Source organism: Liolophura sinensis, chromosome 6, assembly GCF_032854445.1.
Source record: "Liolophura sinensis isolate JHLJ2023 chromosome 6, CUHK_Ljap_v2, whole genome shotgun sequence".
In the NCBI taxonomy this organism is placed as follows: domain Eukaryota; kingdom Metazoa; phylum Mollusca; class Polyplacophora; order Chitonida; family Chitonidae; genus Liolophura; species Liolophura sinensis.
In genome coordinates, this window is record NC_088300.1 from 21,347,861 (window position 1) to 21,371,314 (window position 23,454).

General features: G+C 41.7%; 1 protein-coding gene across 2 annotated transcripts in view; it reads left to right on the forward strand.

Annotated features, from left to right (window-relative positions):
- Positions 1–3,724: 3,724 nt before the first annotated feature.
- LOC135468972 (thyrostimulin alpha-2 subunit-like) overlaps positions 3,725–23,454 on the forward strand; it is a 30,355-nt gene continuing 10,625 nt past the window's right edge. Inside the window, exons 1-2 of one of the 2 annotated variants that reach the window (XM_064747475.1) lie at positions 3,725–4,070; positions 20,242–20,791. In XM_064747475.1, coding sequence (XP_064603545.1) covers positions 20,680–20,791 — 112 coding nt within the window. In that variant the 5' untranslated portion in view covers positions 3,725–4,070; positions 20,242–20,679. Of the gene's footprint in view, positions 4,071–8,564; positions 8,803–20,241; positions 20,792–23,454 lie in introns of those variants that run through there. The other variant, XM_064747476.1, reaches the window with a different exon arrangement.

A 23,454-nucleotide genomic window follows, 5' to 3' on the forward strand; every position in this document is an offset into this window, starting at 1 on the left:
CTTCTCTTTTTTTATTATGTCAGAACAGCTCGTCAATTGATATATCGGCCGTCATGCATTTGTGACCTGTTGATAGCAGACGACATGCGATAGGTCACATGACCTGGATCATCACAAATGTATTTTGCGTCATTGTGATATCGAATTTCCTGTAAAATATTGTCACCATTAATCAAAATACACTCGTTACATCGATTTTTCAGTACAGCTAATCACTGTGCTGATCTACTAGGCTACATGCGTAAAGTGACCCGGATGTATTCAACATCTGGTGTCATTTTAGCAATCATGCAACATAAAATCTCCAAAAAAGTAATATATTAAAAAATTATAAATTGCTTTATATGTAATTTATCAATGTCGAAAGCAAATATTAATGTATGGATTAATATCCATAAATCCGTTAAAAAACATCTCTTTATTTTTTTTACCTACTTCTGCTTAAGCCATGCTGCTATGGGGGTGGTGTTTGCTATTATTTTTTATTTAATTGTTTGATTGGAGGCCAGCATTATCGTGGGAGGAAACTGCGCAAAATTCGGGGGAACCTCACGACCATCCACAGGTTGCTGCCACACCTTCCCACGTACGGCCGGAGAGCATGCCAGCATGAGCTGGTCTTGAACTTACAGCGACCGCACTGACAGGTAAATTGACAATTGACCGGATTTCACCGGTAATATCTGTGACCATTTGCCTACTATTACACTCTTGCCACTGATCTGGTTTTACTATCTATGTTTTTATGTTAAATGTTAATGTCTGTCTTGGCGGAACTTCCTACATGAACTCCACGCAGATCACAATGGATGAAGAGACCATGAAGCTTGATTCTGTGCTTTATCGTGATACTTTCTATCTGCTTTTTAATATGTTTTAAAAAGACCTGTCAGAACACTGCGTGCAGATGGAAGAGTTAGATCACGTGAGATTCAGTATGTGGAAATGCTGAGGATTAGTCATCAAACTAAGCAGTAACACATGGCCACCATAGCTCATTACATATGCCTGCATAAACCCTGATTCTGTTGGTGGGCTAAGTCTTTTGAAGATTCCACAAAGCCATTTATGACTTAAGTCAAAATTTGAAATACGATTTTTTGGGCACTTCAAATTAAAATTTTGCCCACCATGTTTCTAAGACAAATGTATCAAAAATTCAACTTTCAGTACGGGTACTAAAAACTGTGCACTGTGACGAGGTTTTATGTTTGATTTAAGTCAGAAATGGCTTTGTGCAATCGGCCCCTGACCCTTTGACATTGCTTTAATGTTTTTATATTAAATGTAATGACAATGCAGGTTGAGTAACAATAACTGAGGTAAACTAACAAAGGACGTAGTTCACTAGTTAAGTTTGACCATTTGCCAACTATCACATTTATTTCGCCCGGTCTTTTGTCAATTTGCCTCATTTAAAATTTTATTCCAGCTGTTGACGTAAAGTAGTAGCAACTTAGATGCCCCTCAGCAGAGGCTTGGTTGGTAGGCCTACACTGCTAATTTCGGCTATTGCATGAAACTGGGCGGCTACACTGATAATTCAGACTATCGCATAAAACTGGGTTGATACGCTGATAATTTGCATGTGGCTGAGTTGGTACACGGGTAATTTGGACAGTCAAGTGAGTTGGCACACTGAGAGTTTGGACCATCCTGTGTGGCTGAGTTGATAGACTAGGAGTTTAGAACATTGCATGTCGCCGAGTTCGTAAACTGGTAATTTGGAGAATCATGTGAGACTGAGATGGCACACTGAGAGTTTGTATGTGAGACTGAGATGGCACACTGAGAGTTTAGACCATCCTGTGTGGCTGAGTTGATAGACTAGGGGTTTAGAACATTGCATGTCGCCGAGTTCGTAAACTGGTAATTTGGAGAATCATGTGAGGCTGAGTTGGCACACTGAGAGTTTAGACCATCGTGTGTGGCTGAGTTGATAGACTAGGAGTTTAGAACATTACATGTCGCCGAGTTCGTAAACTGGTAATTTGGACAGTCAAGTGAGGCTGGGTTGGCACACTGAGAGTTTAGACCATCCTGTGTGGCTGAGTTGATAGACTAGGAGTTTAGAACATTGCATGTCGCCGAGTTCGTAAACTGGTAATTTGGACAGTCAAGTGAGGCTGAGTTGGCACACTGAGAGTTTAGACCATCCTGTGTGGCTAAGTTGATAGACTAGGAGTTTAGAACATTGCATGTCGCCGAGTTCGTAAACTGGTAATTTGGACAGTCAAGTGAGGCTGAGTTGGCACACTGAGAGTTTAGACCATCGTGTGTGGCTGAGTTGCTACATGGGTGTTTAGACAATCGAGTTGGCACAATGAGAGTCTAGATCAGTGTGTGTGGTTGATTTGGGACACTGGAAGTTTAGACCATCGTGTGAGGTTGAGTTGGTACATTGGAAGTTTAGATCGCCCTGTAAGGCTTGAGTGGTACAAGATGAGCTAGATGAGGGTCCAGACCAATTTGAGAGTCAGAGATCGTACACTGGGAGTTATTATGTGTGGTTGAGTTGGTACACTGGGGATTTGAACCATTTTGAGAGGCTCAGGTGGTACACTGGGGATTTAGACCATTGTGTGTGGTTGAGTTGGCACGATGGGAGTTTGGATCATTTTGAAAGGCTGAGGTGGTACACTGGGTGTTCAAATAATATTGTTGAACTGAGTTGGTACTTTGGAAGGTTAGATAAATCATGTAGAACTGGAATACCCTTATAGTTTAAATATTAAGTAGTGGTACTTTCATTAACGGCACACAGTCAGCATCTGCAGCTTAGCTTTTTGGTAACGTGTTAGACAAGCGGGAGATCTGCCCGTTCACTTTTTTGTGGGGCGTAAGAATTATAATTTTACGCTCCAGTAGGTATCTAAAGCAGTTCTACCCTCCAGTAGCTTTGATGCTGCATTCAGTATCAAATAAATGCATATGAGTACAACATTAACATTAAAAAGCTCAATGTGCCTGTTCAGTTTATACATGTAAATCATCAATACGTTTATTTTTTATTGCTGTTTCGGTATTATGGATGGAGGAGCAGGAGTACCGGGGTAAATCACAAACGCAAATCACGGAAGGAATTGTCTATTCGCGGGGCACACCTCCACACCGTGTTGGTGGAAAGCAAGTAGTTAGATGATCGGCACGAGTATTGTCCACCGCTTGTCATCACCACGGTCCCACGTGCAATGGATTGAACCTTTCGTAAAGACAGAGATTTGCTAAGTTTATTCCCTCTTTTACTGATCGCAAATATTGGTATAAATTGGTAAGTGTATTTGTATGTTATTCAAACACGGTTTCCTGAGCTTACTTTGTCCACTCAGTTCCATGTAGTGAGTTGAGAGTATGTATACATGTATGGTTATAAACTCCTATATTAGCGTAGGCGAGGGTTTTCGTTCCGAACCCAGCTGAATGGTTAAGCATGCCGATGGGGAGGGAAGCCGCTGTCTTTTGTATCCTCCATTCTGACACACACAGCCCCACACCCACAGTAGTTTACGGTCGTGGTTGGTGGATTCGCGAGCGCCACTCGAAGCCATTACCTGGATTTACAACCGATCTGCTAAATTAGGTGAGGCTTGTCCACTCGTGATAACGTTTTGTACCGGAGTTCGGCGGAATCGGCTCGCCTCACCAAAGTGCCCGATCCGTCACCACCGCCTTGTAGCTTCCTTCTCCTAATATCCACCGCCTCACTGTCACAACCTCCCATTCATCTGAACGTCCACTCGAAAACAATGCTGTCGAAATGAACATTTGCGCTTGTGAAAGAGAGAAACCTAAAGTAGTCAGTGATAATAAGTGATTAGTAAGTGCGCAAGCCGTTTCCGCGCGTCGAGTCGTACAGGAAGCTGTGTAGGTGGAGAGAGTAGCGCGGCTCGGCCAGAACTGCGGCATTACGCGCACTATGCATGTACGGGCGATACTGGCGGTTGGGACAGAGAAATCGTGGCCATGCTTAGTTAACTCGACACGGCCGCTCCAGGACTAGATCACGGGAATAGTTGTAACTCCAATTTATGCGTCCTCAACAAGACTAACGCTATACAATAGGCCTACAGGTAAGTTGTTACTTTTTTCGGGCCCTTCTTGATTCCACTACATTGATTAAGTGACGTGGGAAACTATAGATATAATAGATACGATTATAAAGCGTTTTGCCTGGATGGCAGGCACATTTTCAAAGGTACAATCGCAGGTTTGTGTTCATGTCAGCTTGGTGTTTGGAGCCAAGCTCTAAGGTTATGTGTTGACCCCATATGGAGGCCCATAAAAGCCACTACAACAGTTGTGCTGTTTGCTGTTGTACTGGCTTAACGTGTTTTCATTGCGATCTCCAAGTTATCATACGGTTGCTGTTCATGATTTCACGTCAAATGTCACTGTCAGCGCTCTTGTTTTTTTTTCTTTCAAATTATATTACGGCGAGATCTTGCATCGCTCTTTCACTCACTTTGGTTTAGCCCGCTGTTTTCAATTAAATATTGACAGCAATATTACGTGACTGCCGTTCCTGATACTAACCACGCATACATACGCGTTAATGTGGAAGCGTCTTAACTCCGTAACCCCGACGCATGTCACGGTGTTACAGACAGCTTAGAGGACAGGAATATCGTTAAGATGGGTAACAATATTTGCACACGTTCCATAGATGCTTGATTTAAGAGCTAAGTAAATAAAAGAAATACGATGAGTGTTGACCTGTGAAATATCTAGCCTGCAAAAGGTCGAATGACGACCGGAAAACATTATCTGATCAATTCAGCTGTGAAGGAATAGATTCCTACAATACGTCTGAAAATATATATTCGATCTAATACACCAGTCTGAATGAGACGGGGGATAATGTCGCATTTCAGCGTAATCCGTGGATTACATGAAGTACACTAATGTCAAAACTCTCGAAGAAGCCAGGCAACACGGGTTGAGTTCTATATTTCAGTGTTATTATATTTCTGTTTATGGTTTGAATAAACGGGAATATAGAACTGAGTATGGTTTGGTGTTTTAGATTTTGTTGTGCCATTATCATGTACATGAAATTATTCCGTGCGAACCACAGTGGTATCAGCAAGTCTAGGAGCTCTAAAAGACGTGTGCCTTTGTAACCTCAAACGATCTCAAGACACCAATTTCTCCTAATGACACTCTAGTCCGAGGTGCTAATTCATTATAGCATAAACTGTCTGCCTCTGCGACGAAACTTGAGACGGAGCATGATTTTTTGACGACAACTGGGTGTGAACCATCATGTCATAGTGACATGAGGAACCTTATACCTGCCGGTTTTGAACCACCATGACCTTATGACGCCAAGGAGGCCTGAATCGCTAAGAAGGCCTGAATCACCATGTCCTTGTGACGCCAAGAAGGCCTAAATCACCATGTCCTTGTGAGGCCAAGAAGGCCTGAACCACCATGACTTTGTGACACCGCGCGGTCCTGAACCACCGTGACCTTGTGACGCCAAGAAGACCTGAACCACAATGACCTTATGACACCGCGTGGTCCTGAACCACCATACCTTATGACACCGCGTGGTCCTGAACCACCATGACCTTGTGTTGTGACGCCAAGAAGGCCTGAATCACCATGACCTTGTGACGCCAAGAAGGCCGGAATCACCATGACCTTGAGACGCCAAGAAGACCTGAACCACCATATCGTCATGTGGGCGTGGACCACCATGCCCTTGTGACACCACGTGGTTCTGAACCACCATGACCTTGTGACGCCAAGAAGGCCTGAATTACCATGACCTTGTGACGCCAAGAAGGCCTGAACCAGCATGACCTTGTGACACCAAGAAGGCCAGAACCAACATGGCTTTGTCACGCCAAGAAGACCTGAGCCAACATGTCCTCATGTGGGCCTGGACCACCTTGTCCTCAAGTGGGCCTGGACCACCATGTTCCTGTCACACCACATGGTCCTCTACCACCATGACCTTGTGACACCAAGTTGTCCTGAACCACCATGATTTGTGACGCCAAGAAGGCCTGTGCCACCATGTTCTTGTGACACCACGTGGTCCTGAACCACCATGAATTTTGACGCCATGAAGGCCTGAACCACCATGACTTTGTGACACCACGTGGTCCTGAACCACTATGACCTTGTGATATTACGTGGTCCTCAACCACCATGACTTTGTGACGCCAAGAAGGCCTGAAACAATATGTCCTCACGTGGGCCTGGACCACCATGTTCCTGTCACACCACGTTGTCCTGTACCACCATGTTTTTGTGAACCATCTTGTCCTTGTGACATCACGTGAGCTTGAACCACCATGTCCTTGTGACACCAAGAAGGCCTAAACCGCCATTGCCTAGTGACACAAGAGGGCCTGAACCAGCGTGCCCTTGCGACACCACGTGGGCCTGAACCACCATGTCCTTGTGACACCAAGAAGGTCTCAACCACCATGCCCTTATGACACCTTGATGGCATGAACCACCGTGACCTTGTGACGCAATACTAGTTTAAATCAAGAGGTTATTTTGTCACCACGCAGGTGTAAATCACCGCGTGAACCTCCATGTTTTGGTGACACCTTGTGGCCCTGAATCGCCATGTCCTTGTGACGCAGGACTGAACAACAATGTCCGTGTCACACCATGCTGGCCTGAACCACCAAGGTCCTTGTAACTCCACATTGACCTGATCTACCATGACGCTGTGACACCACGCTGACGAGAACCACAATGACCGTGTAATACCACATTGACCTGAATCACTAAACGACACCACACTGGCATTAACCACCAGGTTCTGGAGAGAGCTTGTGGACCTGCATCGCCATGTCCTATTTACACCACACAGGCTTGAATCACTAACTCTTGTGTCACAATGCTAGCCGAAATAAGCGTGACCGTGTGACATCACACTGACCTGTACCACCATGTCCTTGTGACAACACCCAGGCCTGAACCACCAAATCCCTGTGACATAACGCTGGCCTAAACCACAATGTTTTTGTCTTTCTGACACTTCAAGGGCCAGAGCTGTCTAACGTACGTTGAGTCTAACTTTAGCATTCTCTAATACAGCGTAAACATCAAGCCACTATATTAAATAAATGAATTATTTAAGGACAGGTTTTGAAAACGCCCGGAATGATTATTGGAACATATTGGCAAAAATATTTTCGTGAGTATCCAAAATTCATATACAGACACCTTAAATAGATTAAACTTACTGGCTTGTGTTTCTGTCACCCGCCAAAATCATCTTAGACTACATTCCTGTGCTACCAGGCCATCCAGCGATGTGTGTTAGCTTATTTGTCTCGCCATCAATCATAACTTACCATCGTGGCTACGGACGGGGATTTGCTAACATCAAAGCCTTCAGGACAGATTACTACATGTACTATGCACAATATCATTATAAACTCACCACTGTCATTTACCAAAACGTATCTGGTTATACATGATAGGTACTCATCAAGTTATGACGGAACCAGGTAATAGAGAAATCTATTTACTGCTCAAATGTTTACCTGAGATTTGGGGAACATCTCAAATACACGGTCGATACCTGGTGTGACACACCAAAAATTTTGTCACTCTGCACACACGCGCAGATATAGTAAAAGTAAAGACGTGTAGGCCTACTTGATATGCAGACATACATCACACGGATAAAAAGCATTAAGTGTTGAAACAGACTTCTGAAAGTTTACTTTCGACGCTTTTTAAAAACGGCCCTGATGACTCAGTTGGTAGAACGTCCACTTGAGGGACGGTTGATCCAGGGTCAACCTTGGGTCGGATCACACCTGAGACCTTAAAAGAGGAAGTTGTAGCTTCCTCGCTTGGCGTTCAGCATTAAGGAGGTAGTGCAACGGCTGGTTGACTCGTATCAGTGTAATGGCTCGGATGGGGAGGCTTACTTGCCTTCGGTAAGTCGTCTCAACGAAGCAGCACTAGATAAAAGACCGGTAGAAATCGTCCTGCAACAAGGAGGCACATTACACGTACATGCATTCTAAGAACTCCTTCGTCGTCATGTGGCTGAAAAATTGTTAGGTACGACGTTAAACCCTAAGTACTCACTTACTCCCTCAACACTTTTTATTTAGGCTTTAATTGCTTACATGCTGGCTTCCTCTCCGGCCGTAAGTGGGAAGGTCTTCCAGCAACCTTCGGATGTCCGTGGGTTTCCCCCGGGCTCTGCCCGGTTTCCACCCACCATAATGCTAGCCGCCGTCGTATAAGTGAAATATTCTTGAGATCGGCGTAAAACACCAATCAAATAAATAAATAAATTTAATTGTTTATTTCGCTTTTTGTTGTTTCGGTCACACAGAAAAAAAAACATTAGTATCCGTAAGACACGTTCTCGGTTGTTGTTTACAGAATACAGTTTAACCATTTGTGACAGACACGGTGGAAAACAAGCCATAAATAGTCACCGATTGTTTGATACGTGACTACATCTACGTGACGGCGCGCATGTGGCCCCTTGGAGTCTCTTTAGCGCTCTGTTTTCTTTTTCTTTTCAAATCACAAACTTTTCTCAACGATTGAAATATTGATGTATAAATCAGAGAATTAATAGCAAATGATCTGTTTACGTCATACGCCTACCAAATAAGTGCTAAGTGTGAATGAGAAACCCACGATGAGCACGTGAACATTGAGAGGGACAGCTGGCGGGACGAGGGATTATAGTACAACCAGCTGAATATGGCACGCGATCTTCAAGGACCTGAGTATAACATCAGAGGAGACTGTATATAACGAAGAGATTGACGAACGTGGAATAAACGACCAAAGTGTGACTCGGTAAGTGACAACATAAAAGCGGTAAAATAAGAACAATTGATATTTGCCAGTGTATATATGTATACGCTCATGTATGTACGGAGTGAGTGAGTGCATGGGGTTTAACGTCGTACTTAATTTTTCAGTCAAATGACGACGAAGGAGTCCTTAGGGCGCATGTACGTGTAATGTGCCTCCTTCTTGCAGTACGGAAGGCTTTGAAGTCTGACGGTTTAGTCTGGCTTACTGAGAATGAGAAATGAAAACTAAGTATAGCGATTCGGTGAATTATCATATCACACATTAGAAGGCTTGTTCAATTTTCAAAATACACCTTTTAATGAATCACATTACATGTTGGAATTGTGAATTATCATATCATAGATTTGAACGCTGTGTTGAATTATTGTATTACACATTTAAATGATTTGCTGAGTCATCATTTTACACATTCGATTTATTTATTTATTTATTTATTATTTGATTGGTGTTTTACGACGTACTGAAAAATATTTCACTTATACTACGGTGGCCAGCATTATGGTGAGAAAATACTACATATGTACACACACCTAATGACTCCTCGTCGTTATATGAGTGAAGTTAACTACGGACGTTAAACCCTAAGCATACATACATACACACATACACACATAGAAGGCTTTGGCGAGTTATCGTATTATACCGTAGACTGATTTGTTGAATTATCACGTTACACGTGGAAACGCTGTTGTGAATCACCAAATCATACCTTACAATGATTTGGTGAATTGTCTTGCTATATGCTATACATTATAACTCTTTGATGAATTATCAGCTGACCCAGTAGATGACTTGGGTTAATTATCATGTTACACATTAAAATTAAGGATTTGATCAATTATCTTATACCACATTAGGCCTATAATTATTTCTGTGCACAGCCTGACAAGGTGTTTAACAAGCAACATGCCAGTTCAGTCTGATGGGATGCCAGTGTTCATGATTCCCTTGTAAGTCACTAGTCTCATGAACGCGCGGCGTGGAATAGAAGAGTTTGCCTGAGCAGTCATACGATTATGTAACGAATGTGGATTATAGTTTGATATTGTGTTTACCCTTCATAAGTATATGTCAGAAGATAGTATCGTGCGATACTGCGTTCCACAGATTTTGTTGTTTAATTCCTATGATGTTCATTATAGATTTGGAGTTATGTGTACTTGCATTGAACAGCATATCGCGCTTTTGGTTGCACTGAGGCGACATTTTTTGTATCAGTGAAGATAACTATACCATGACCCGCCGTCGGGACAAACATAACCGACCGTTATATTGTAAATATAGTAACCAGATACTTTCACTTTTTTCTTGGCTTCGTTTAACAGCTCAAAGTTGACCTGGATATTTGCATTGCTTTTTGGACAGAACTGATGTTCAGTCCTCAGTCCACATAGAAAGTTGCATACACAGGCTTTTAACCTAAGTGCTTGCATGACAGAGTGGCCTTTGTTTCTCGCCAAGTCGATATTGAAAAGATAAGGTATAATTTTAGATTGTGCCAGGTGACTATGTTGGCGTATTGTATGATTGAGCTTCACTGTGTCTGCAGAAGAGAAGTCCCACTGCCAGTATTGGTCAATTCCTGGTTGCACTTACCTCAGGGATTATACATCCTAGATAACTTACTTGAATTAACAGCACGCAGATGATGTGCAAACAGAGAATAAACCGGGACAAAAATACTTCATAAAACATCCATCTTCACAGATCAAAAGCAGAAAAAGTCAAACTTCTGGTGTTTTCTGTCAAATATGTGTTTGGTGCAAAGAAACGCAGGTCTTCTTGTCTGGACTGTTTGCTTCGAATCCTGGCTAATTACATCATATGCCACATGACCCAATTCGTCGGCTATTACGGGATGCCATAGGAAGGGCTCGGAGTAATTTCATTTTACGGCACCAAGTCAACACCTCTCTGGCCATCAAAAGCCGCACGCGATAATCTCTATCTCATCGCACAATTGGGGTTACAGTCCCTTTAAGGCTTCTTGGTATATGTTTTCTGTCAGCGCTTTCCGGCAAAATATTACATAAAAAGACGGTTTTCCGGATTCACATTTACAAGTTGCATCGCTTCAATGGCACCATCTCCATGATGCATATTTATGAATACATCTTTTTCATACAAATGCAAAATGAAACACATTATGTTAGAATTTTAAGATTTGTTAAGAACAAAGAATTAGCATATGTATAGTGTTCGAACGTCTTTATATGCTGGAGTTAAACAGAGAAATCATTTTATGGTAGGTTCTTGGATGTCGGATGAACAGGCCTTAGAATAGGACTTTAACAGGAATGGTTATTAGTGCGGCTATAAGGAGACCAGAGATTGATAATGTTTCAAGCTTGCAAAATTTAATTTAATTGTGTTCTATTTATACTTTGTTATTACATTATTTAAAAGCCTTTAGGGATTTTTTCGACAATGCCGAAGATGTTTCTTTGACAACTAGGTTAAATCCCACAATGCAAGGCACTGTAAGCACTAGTACTTTATAAACCAATTTAATGCACGCATGACGATGCTCTGAAATTGTAGAGAAATTTGCAAGATACCGTTCAGTAAGCCAGTAATACCGTGTTTAAAGAGTAAAGAATACATCCAGGTAAGTGCCTATTTGCATGGTCCATTACATCTGTAATGTAGTTTTAGTACAACAAATAAATGTTCACAGCCTATGTGTGTACACAACAAATAACGTACGCACCTCATGATCGTATTACATGCTTTACGCTCATAATGTTACTCATTGTTATAATACTGAAGAATACAACATACATACCTCAGATCAGTGGTCAACTTGAATGCCAACAGTTGAACAAATACTGAAATTCTTACTTCACATTGCACAAACCGTCCTAGTTTGTTAAAAAAAAATGCATGCTGTTAAGTGCTTGGCGCAAACCGTTAGGTATCGGACGGTCGATACCTCTGGTACACCGTAATAGTATATGCATGGCGGCTGGTATCGACCCTTTAAGACTAGCTGACTGGACAATGGGGTTAATCCTCTATAAAAAGCTCGCGCGCATCACCTGTCTGCACCTTAATATGTTATACCACTATAGTCTACCAACGTCATCAGAACATTCAGCAATAACTGGATTGTCTCTGTGTACGGCTTTTAGCTATTGAACAGTGAACGCTTGTGCTCTGGTCCTTGCAAGAAGTCTCTGACGTGTTTTAGGCTTTTTGTTTATTGCGGATGAGAGTCGGATACGACTCTAAGTCAGGAAGTTTGCCAGTTTCCTGGTGAAGAGCGGCGCAGGGTTTTCCCCGATCCCAACCTGGTTTCCTTTGTGCAAACACCTAGCCACAATCGTGAGACGTTCTTGAATACTTTCTGAACTCTTAAAAGATACATGAAATTCTTGGCTCTTATGCAGTTTAGGATGTGTCCTGACATGCAAATATACAAAAAATCTTCTTACTTGTGTGAAATATTCTTGAGTACAGCGTAAAAACACCAATCAAATAAATAAATAAATCTTAGCTTTCTTCTAGGGGCCTAACTTTCTTAATTTTCTTTAAAACCATAATTTTTATTTCAAACTTCCTTTTCATGTATCTTTGAGTAATATTTGCGGTCTTGACGCTCATAGAGTAAGTGAGGCGATGAATATAGTACTGTTCGGATCGGTGTCAAGAAACACTGTCCCGGTGGAGCGTCATGTATGGTATATACGGCATGTAACGTTAAAGTCAGACGGCAATGCAACTATGATGACCCGAGAACCGTCCTTCTGTAAGGAAACGTCGTGAATCGACCGAGATAATGTTTACCCCTAAGTAATACTCGCTCATGCCTGCAGTTGCACGGCTTCCAAGCAGTCTGCATGAATGGTTGTAAGCTTCTGCTTCAGTACTCAGGAGTTTGCGACATGACAATGTTTGTAACAGTCTTTTTGCTGCAAGACAGCAAAACATTGGAAGCCGGTATGATATTTTGTGATAATCTGTAAAATCACACTGTTTCCTTCCCAACAAATACGTGTTTATATCCATTTGAATGTCCATTTGTCTTTCGAAAACTGTCGTGGATGGATGTTTGTTACTTTTGTACGTATATAAAATACAAAATATATTGTCAGGCCTGGTTGTGTGGGAGGAATCACGTGAGTGGTATAGATCACCTAATCGTGTCAAGGATATAGATAGGAAAGATACTACTGGCGGAATCCCAATCGATTGATCAGTGTTTAACGCCGTGTTCAACAATATTTCATTTATATGGCGAGAATCAGGTTTGTGGGTGGACGAAACCGGACTGATGGACGTAAATGTCCGGCCATCGCGAGGAACCTGAGAAATCCTCTTGCCTGAAATTCGCAGACAAAATGACGGGAGTTGGATTCGAACACGCGACCAAATGGGTCTTATGGTCGTAGTGAGTCAACATCTTAATCCTCTGAGCGAGAGATGCCCTGCTCTGTGGGATTTAATGAAGTCATTGGTATAGCTCACTTAATTGTTTCATGAGTTAAGATGACAAAAAACAAAAAAGAAAAAAAAAAGGAACATTTGAAAGCGCTTTCAAGCTAACAATAGAAATACTCGCAACATACCCTTGAAATTACTGACGAGTAATATTGCAAAGAAAAATCTGAAACACAGCATCATAACGAATTTCAACTGCCCGCTGTGGATGCCAAATATTTCACTCCTCTTCTGAAATAACTACGGTTCTATTAATTGTTTTGTTTTTGTTTTGTTCCATATAGCATGTAATAATAACGTGGGAAATAGTTCATACTGTGTTGGTAATGTATTAAATTTTAACCCTTTAACAATCTGAGTAATTGTTTACACAAGGTTACTGGCTATTATAACAGTACACAGTCGTGTTATGTATATTGACGATTGTTGAGTGGAAAGAAAATTATTGGTTATGATAATTCACAAAACCTATCGAAGCAAACTTTAACGCATATTTTCATGTTGTATTCTGCTGTAATATGAAAATCTAAATTACAAGGATTTTCTGGATCTTAGGAGGTTTTGTTATTGAAACATAAGTAATGTTCTAATGATTCAGTGTCAATAGATTGAAGGGATTCGATCTTGAAGTTTTATTGGTTTGTATCGGAACGACGAAGAAAACTAAGAAAAGTCAGCCAGGCTTCCGAGTGCAGGCGCATTGTTACCAGTCATGTTCCTTTGGTTAGTGTTTGAAGTTACCTTTGCTCTGTTGGAAAAATTGTAAATGTAAGATGTAAAGTGTTTGAGCGATCACTTAATAATCTTGGCAAACAGGCATTTTATGTGGATGATACACCGTGAATTTATACTCATACCTTTGCACCTAGTCAATTTTTTTCTGTTCTTCAAATAACTGAATACTTTTCTCGCAGGTTTACCATTCATCAAGACCCACCACGTGATTGAGGCTACTACGGTAACAAAATCACATGACCACATTTTTCGGCTACATTTTCATGCTACATGGACATTTGTTATATTTGAAGACAAAAACTAAAGCCAGAACATTATGGTGTATAGTACAAACGCAAAAGTTTAGGCGATACATTTTTTCAATTTTTTCAACTGAATTCATTGAACTTCTGTTAGTAAAAGCAGTTCGCATACGTAGCGTTGATGGTAATGGGTTTATACCTATGAAGCATGACTGCCGAGTGGGGGTTGGGGTTGGTGTGGGCTCCTTCCTGGGCGCTGATGGATAAGATAAAATGTTTTGTGAGACAGTTTTCGATGGTGAGTTATCGTCACTCGTGAGAGCTTCAGAGCTTAGGCCGAAATGTGTTTAATTCATCAGAACGGTTGTGACTGAGGCATGGTATAGGCCTATTGGTGAGAGGGCACTGTCCTGTGAGAAAGGTAAGTCGCAAAGCTTCGGGCTGTTAGGGTTGGGCACCTCCCTGACCCCTCCACACGTCTAACATAGTACCGTAGGCATCTGATCAGACGGGCGTGAGGCTGTGAAATGACCACTGAGACCCTGTATATGTGCCCTGTGTGAATTCCACGGCCCCCACCAGAGTAAAGTTGAGGCACCTATAATACACCAAACGGTAACACCCCAATCACTTTTCTGGCCATGGAGTTAGATTTCGTGTTGATTGTCCCTGTTCCCAGGAGAAAGGTTCGATTCATCAACTGTCTGACCAATCAGGCTTAAGAGGAAACCAATTAGTGGTAAAAATACTTGATCTGTCGGCGTCAGCTGTGGGAAGCTTAGATTCCAGTCTTTGTTCTAGCACAGGTAAGTCACTTTTCGCTAGTTAACCATTCTCACCTGGTTTGCCAGGTGGCGTGATGTCACACCTAATTTACTTGGAGATTGTTGGCACTGTTAGCTGTTCGCTTGTTATCACAACCTAATGGCTTGTTTCTGCAAGCCACGCCACTCCAAAGGCGAAGAGTGTCAGACTAACAAGAAAAACGAACCGCTTACTATCACTAAGGACTGTTTTAATGATAACCGGGAGAACTTTACATCCGACACACGACACTTCGAAAAGATGTGGATAATGAAATTTTTATGTCACCATAGAGATAAAGTAATGCCACACGAATCGGACGTTTACCCGTCTTATTAACTTCCTAACTTGTCACAGTGACTGGAAGAACGCGATATGCAGTCGTGCTCTGCAAAAGACTGCACTAGTTCACTTGGACTCCTCAGTACCCATATCCATGGTGCTGCGACTTGCGAACATTGATCCGAGTACATATACCACCATAATATAAATTATGGACGCAAAACGGAGATACACGAGCCTGAAGTTGGAACAAATCGTTACCACGACAAAGACATATTCTCCAATACTTAAAATTCGAGTACCAGGTTGTTGATTCCATGATGTTTCAAAACGATTGAGAATTGCAACTGATAGACACTAACCACAAACGGAGAAGACCTCAATTTGGACAGTAGTGTACTCACATACTATCTCACTTTATCGTCTTGTCATGTTGACAAAGATATTTGCTTGACACCGTCTCTGATATAGATAGAGTTGGTAGTCGTGTTGAGATTTTCCTAAAATAGCTGAAGCAAATCTAACACAATTTGGCTGAAGGCCTAGTCCTGAACATGGGTTTATATGACTAAATGGATTTGACTTCAAGGATTGTCAGTCTGGTTTTTGGTTTGTCTGGGACTCTCCTCGGTCATGTGACCATAAACGATCGCCTGCATCGTACCTCTGAAACATTTTCTCTTAATTCTGTTAGTTTTCAAAGAGTATTTGTTCAGTGTGAATATGTTTTCGTCTTTTTTTTCTTTGTTGGTTACTCGATTTCGAATAGACAATATCTTCAAATTTTTGTATTATAATTTGCCAGAAATCGTTTATGTATATACATTGGCAGATTTCACATTTTGCCATTGTGTTTCGCGTTCCCAAACATCTTGATGTTGTCGTACCTGACTGTATAATAATTAAACTCTTGCAGAATTTTTCAATGCTAAATGAGCTTTTCTGACAAACACACATCGCTAAGATGTTTGAATTCAACGTGGTCCTTTGACTTTCAACCTATTATAACTGACTGATTCATTCATTAATGGATTGGTTTTTCGATTGATTGATTTAATGCTTGGTTGGTATTTAACGCCATACACACATATATCACGGCTGTCAGTTATAATGTAGAAGGAAACCGGAGTACCTGGGGTAAACCACTGACCTTTGTCAAGTGACTGGCGAATTTTCTAACATGTGACATACAGATGTGCACACCGTATTAATGGAAGACGAGATTATGGCCTTCTACGAAAGCAAGAAGTCATGAACAGTCCATGAACGGGATTGAAACCACATCTCTTGTGCTTCAGTACTACATTGTGATTGAGAATGAAACATAAAATAGTTGCTCAAAATATCCCTCTTCTTCAACAGTTGGGCGATGGATACCTTTCGAAGCGCTAATGCGGGCTACAGGCTTTAAAAAATTCCAAGCTCAAACAGTGCCCGATCTGTGCGCTGATGACAGACATGTTGGTTAAAAATAGTCAGCAGTATAACGAACGGATGTGTGCGTTTGTCATTGTATTATATTTATCGTATTAATTAAGCTATATATTGCTCTTTTATAAGATCTCATATATAGGTCGTTTTAGCTTTAGTTTTTACATTGATATGCAGGATGACTACAAGGCTAATGGAAGTAGGAAATGCCTTGAGGAGATATTATTGCACAATCCACAATTCCACATCTAATCAACATTTGACATGGCGGGCCTTTTTATTACAGGCAAGATGACTGTATTTATTTGATTGGTGTTTTACGCCGTACTCAAGAATATTTCACTTATACGACGCCGACCAGCATTATGGTGGGAGTTTTTCGGTCAGGTCCGGGCTGCTGACTATCGGACAGAGGGTCGTCCTAGTCGTGCTTAGCCCCGGGGAATAATCACAACATTTAGATAATGAAACCATCATACACAAAGAGTATCCCACTATCTCGTTCAGTTCACCCACGGCCACTTTTATTCCCATATCTTGCCTCCCTTAGGTCATGGTGTGTGTGTTAACTGTGGCTATAGTTAGATTAAATCATCCACCTCCTCTAATTCGCTTCACGAACGACATCAATGAAAGAGGATAACACGGACCAATATGCCAATAAACTATTGCCCCGCCGGCCGGGCATCGAGAGCCACTATAGAGACAGGGGTAAAGCCGCGATGGAATGGGGTATGACATGAATGAGGTGTGTGGGGGCGTGGGAGTTGAGAGAACCTCCATGACCCTCAGAGTGTTTTTTTCTTCGCAGAGAAATGGTGCATTAGACGGCCAGCAGGACTTTGTGTCTAGTCGTTAGGAAAACAACCGCAATTTTCAGGCATCACGGAACACACAAATAAAAAGTTGCATGAAACAAAAAAATATAGATACAACCTAAATGACAATGTAGGGGGCCTCCGTGGCTCAGTTGTTTAGCGCGCTAGCGCAGCGTAATGAGCCAGGAGTCTCTCACCAATGCGGTCGCTGTGAGTTCAAGTCCAGCTCATGCTGGCTTACTCTCCGGCCGTACGTGGGAAGGTCTGACAGCAACCTGCGAATGGTCTTGGGTTTCCCCCGGGCTGTGCCCGGTTTCCACCCACCATAATGCTGGCCGCCATCGTATAAGTGAAATATTCTTGAGTACGGCGTAAAACACCAATCAAATAAATAAATAAATAAAAATGAAACTCTAATAAATCGGTAATCACATCTTTCGTCCTTCATTAACTAAGCCAGGGGGAAATTTACGAAATACATCAGAGAATGAATACATCAGAGACAAACAATATGTATTTATGAATGAATAAAAGACATCTGAGGGCTGATGCACGATAACGGTACTACTGGTGTTCATTGTTCTTCAGCAACATACCATATACCCATCAGCCCCATTGCTCCTTTTTATGATTAACTTTAATGTTGACAAAGGTTATAGGCGTAATTTCATAATCTGATCACATTCTCCGGTGTTGCCGATGGCGACTTTCGGCACTACACGGTTGATGGCAAATAACGACCGTAAATATGCCTTCATTTCCCTCGTTTTTCAAATGATGTTGGTCCAAAGTTGGGGAAAATACCATCTTTTACGTAGTATGTTTCCAATTGCATAAAAATTTTTTGAAAAAAGATGAACACAGTAAATTGTCTGATGACCAGACACCTGTTAGTTCAGTCAAATTGTTGGGAACTCCTTTCGCACAGCTGAGGTTAGTCGACTTGTTATTACGTGAATGTGTTGAAGATAGCCGCCCCTCTCTTGCTGTCTTGTTGCTAATCCCTCTGTCAGAGCGATAACTGTGGACTGTATATTGTCATTTTGCGAAATCCCTTTGTTGGATAATCAAGGAGAGTTGCCTTGTTGCAAAAATTTCTCTGTCAGATCAGCAACTATGAAAAGTCGCCTTGTTGCGAGACCCTTGCGTTATATAATCAACTATGAACAGTCGCTGTTTTGCCACATCCCTCTGTTATATCAACACTATGAACAGTCGCTGTTTTGCGAGATCCCTCTGTCAGATCAACAACTATTGACAGTCGCCTTGTTGCGAGACCATTCCGTTATATCAAAAACTATGATCAGTCGTTGTTTTGCGGGATCCCTGTGTTATATCAAGAACTATGAACAGTCTCTGTTTTGAAAGATCCCTCTGTCAGATCAACAGCTATGAACAGTCGCCTTGTTGCGAGATCCCTCTGTCACTCTGTTATGAAAGTCCCTATTTCAGATTAACAACTGTAGACTGTTGTCTTGTTGCGCGATCCCTCTGTCGGATAATTCACGGCAGTCGTCTTGTTGTGAGATCCTTCAGTCAGATCAACAACTGTAAACTGTTATGTCGTTGCAAGATCCCTCTGTCGGATAGTTAGGGGCAGTCGTCTTGTTGTGAGATCTCAAAGTCAGATTAAATAAGGTAGACTGCTGTCAAGTTGCGAGATTTGTCTGTCACATCGACAAATTTCGACTATTGTCTGGTTGCGAGGTCCGTCTGTCACATCGACAAATGTGGACGTTGTCTTATTCTGATATCCTTCTGTCGGATAATAACGATAGTCGTCTTGTTGCTCTGATATAACCCTCTTGCGAATACGGAAGCCCAATCGCCTAGTTTATGAATATGTCTTTATGGCCGATGACTGAGTGCGCTATCTCCAGTTACCTGTTACTCTGACAGATGAGAGACAGATGTGTCACATTTCTTTATTCGTCTTGTTGCTCTGATATAACCCTCTTGCGAATACGGAAGCCCAATCGCCTAGTTTATGAATATGTCTTTATGGCCGATGACTGAGTGCGCTATCTCCAGTTACCTGTTACTCTGACAGATGAGAGACAGATGTGTCACATTTCTTTATTCATCTTTTAACTTCCTGATACTTCTGTCATATGCATATTATTTTGATTCCAGCTACTTTGTCCATGCCATACAAATTTTATGGCATACTTTGTGTCCATTATCTCCATATGTATCTCTGTTAGATGACACCTATAGCATCAGTCCTCCTGTCTACATACTCATACATGTAAAATCTTGTTAAAACCTATTGGGATATTCCAAAACCCATGGGTTTTCCTCCTCCAGTTTTATTTCCATATTAAGGATTATTCTATTTTATGTATATACTGGACTGTGATGTACAAATGTATGCCGCTTGTTATTAATTGTCAAATAAACAAACAAACACACACGTTTGTTGTCTCATGTTGTCGCATGAACCCTGTAAGTGCTCTATTATACCATGCACCGCGCCATCGAATTATTATGGCTACACACCACTTATGGCAGCCATATTGTGGTGACCACGATCATGTGCCCATGACCTGAATTACGTACTGTAGTCTGTTTCATAAAATTATATATGTGCACATATCATTTCATTTTCTTCTACGTTCAGCTATACTCATAATAATACCACGCGGTTAAATCTGTTTTGATTGCAGACCACCAGCAACTTCGGGACCACTGAGAGGGAAAGCAACAGAAGGACGGCAGACAAGTGTTACGAGTGCCCTTATTAGGATACCATCATCGTGTGAGGAATTTTCTCGGAGTGGGCACGTCCTCAATACAGCCAGTCTTTGGCCAGCAGGGGAAAAAAGTAAACGTTGTCAGGAATTGCACGATTTGTGTATGAAGTTTGGCGCTTAAGCGGCTCGTGGTCGAAGTTCCAATATCAGCACTTATAGTACACAGCGTAACAGTGTCCAATCTAGCCGCCCTGCTCTGTGATAGTGTCGTGCCGAGTTACATCGCAGAAGATACAGGCTTTTAGAGACAGGAATCTGAATTGTGCTGCGTAATTGTACAGTGACAGTGCCCTGCAGGTGATAGTGCCCAGTGCTCGTGCCCGGCCGACTGTGTGCGGCTGACTATAGAAGATGGACCTAAGACACGTGATTGTTGTCACATACAAACTCTTCCTCATCCTGCTCTTCTGTTCCCACTCTCTGGCCATCCACTCATGGGAGAGACCCGGATGTCATATCTTAGGTAAGACTCGTACGTCCCCACACACTAATATACACAAATCTCACACCCTAATTCATGTGGATCTCACCCTGGATAACATACACATTTCACCCCGGGTTACACGTAGCTCTCACGGTAATAGACATAGATCTCACACTGTAATATACATAGCTCTTGCAAGACACCTAGCCCTTACACTGGACCCACACACTAATACACACAAATCTCACATCCCAATTCATGTGGATCTCACCCTGGATAACATACACATTTCACACCGGGTTACACGTAGCTCTCACGGTAATAGACATAGATCTCACACTGTAATATACATAGCTCTTGCAAGACATCTAGCCCTTACACTGGACCCACACACTAATACACACAAATCTCACATCCCAATTCATGTGGATCTCACCCTGGATAACATAACTTTCGCACCTTGTTACGCGTAGCTCTTACAGCAATAGACATAGATCTCATACTGTAATACACATAACTCTCACAAGACACCTAGACCTTACACTGGATTATACGTAGCTCTCACACTGCGATACGCGTAGCTCACACATCACAATACACATAGCTCACACATCACAGTACACGTAGCTCACACATCACAATACACACATCTCACACATCACAGTACACATAGCTCACACATCACAGTACACATAGCTCACACATCACAGTACACATAGCTCACACATCACAGTACACATAGCTCACACATCACAATACACATAGCTCACACATCACAATACACGTAGCTCACACATCACAGTACACGTAGCTCACACATCAGAATACACGTAGCCCACACATCATAATACACATAGCTCACACATCACAGTACACGTAGCTCACACATCACAATACACATACCTCACACATCACAATACACATAGCTCACACATCACAATACCGCACACATCACAATATACATAGCTCACACATCACAATACACATAGCTCACACATCACAATACCTCACACATCACAACATACATAGCTCACACATCACAATACGTATAGCTCACACATCACAATACACGTAGCTCACACATCACAATACCTCACACATCACAATATACATAGCTAACACATCACAATACGTATATCTCACACATAGCTCACACATCAAATACGCATGGCTCACACATCACAATACGCATAGCTCACACATCACAATACACATATCTCACCTATTACAATACACATAATTATCACAGTCACCTCATCTTTAATACAGAAACATACATGTCTCGTCAACTACATTCAATAACCCGCTCACAAGCTCAATAGATGTAGCTTCCTATCTTATATATAGCTTTCAGTGCACTCAACCTCATTCAGTATTCCGTATTCACACAAATATAATTCTCAACTTCATACACATGAATCATGTGCTTATTCAATACACATGGTTCACACATGCGATTATTGACCCGGAACGCACTTATTGGTTTGACAGCCGGTATACGAATGTCTGTTCCGACGCATACATTCACCCATGGCGCATATATAGGTAGTTTTTTTCATATATTTTTTAAGACAGCCGGCATAAATACCTAGAATTAGCATATTCACTGTTCTCACATGGTATTTATAGAGCAAGAACACACGTATATAATAACTCTAGTCAGCTCTTATATAATTGTCAAAGCTCTGACAGTTCTCACAAAATTGACAGGACAGTCACAAATATTTCAGCGGTCTACACGTCAATAAATGACCACCGGTCGTTGCCCGCAACGCAAAGATAACCGCACATAAATCTAGTATCGTATTTTCGTCTCCTTTACTTTTTTGTCATCTGAAGCCATGGTTCTCATGTCTGAACACACAGTGACCACATCAAACCAATAATTTGTGAGAGCATTGCTCCTGCATACGTGTGAAGCTTATGTGGCACATATTTTCCTTTTATAGAACACTGTCTACGGTCCTTGAACTTGTATGGTTGTGAAGTATTGCATCTCGTAAGGTCCCTGTTGAGTTATAGATATTTGATTAGGGTTGAGGGATAAAATCAGACTTTGACGTCCTGGGAAAGTTTATTAGCAATTTTTTTCTTTATTAATCTGCTCGTGTCGGTAATAAAGCTAAGGTAAGAGTGGATGTAGACGGCGTGATACGGCCCGCGCAGTGATTAGCTTATCGCTAACTCTCTCTGTGAGACTGGCGTAAAATGGCGTTGGAGTTTCCCTCCTGCTGTTTGCTAGGGCGGCTTCTATAAAACTTACTTTTCACCGGGCACTGGCCACCCAGCCGTCCAGTGATGGTAATGAAGCCAGTTTGTCGCTGCTTTGACATTAGCAAGACAATCTTGTTCTGAACGCCATTGCTCAGGTGCCACTTTCAAAAAATTTCGTATGTCAATTCGTAAATTACGTTGTTTTATGGCGCTGCAATTTAGAAACGTCATTTAGTGAACAACTCGCGAGAGATTTGGTTTTACTACGAATATTTTGTGAAAGTGGTCATGATTTCTGCAGGGTTGTAACACTGTCAGAAGGTACTGCTCTGACGACTGCTGGCGACAACTGAAGCAACAAAATGTTTGTCGTAAGGTAACTTATTTAGGCCTGAGCACTTCTGAATATCACAGCTTGTTTTTGGTAATTCCCAATGTGCCTGGTAATTCCCACAGCACCCGGTATTTACAAATTTGATGACATTGTT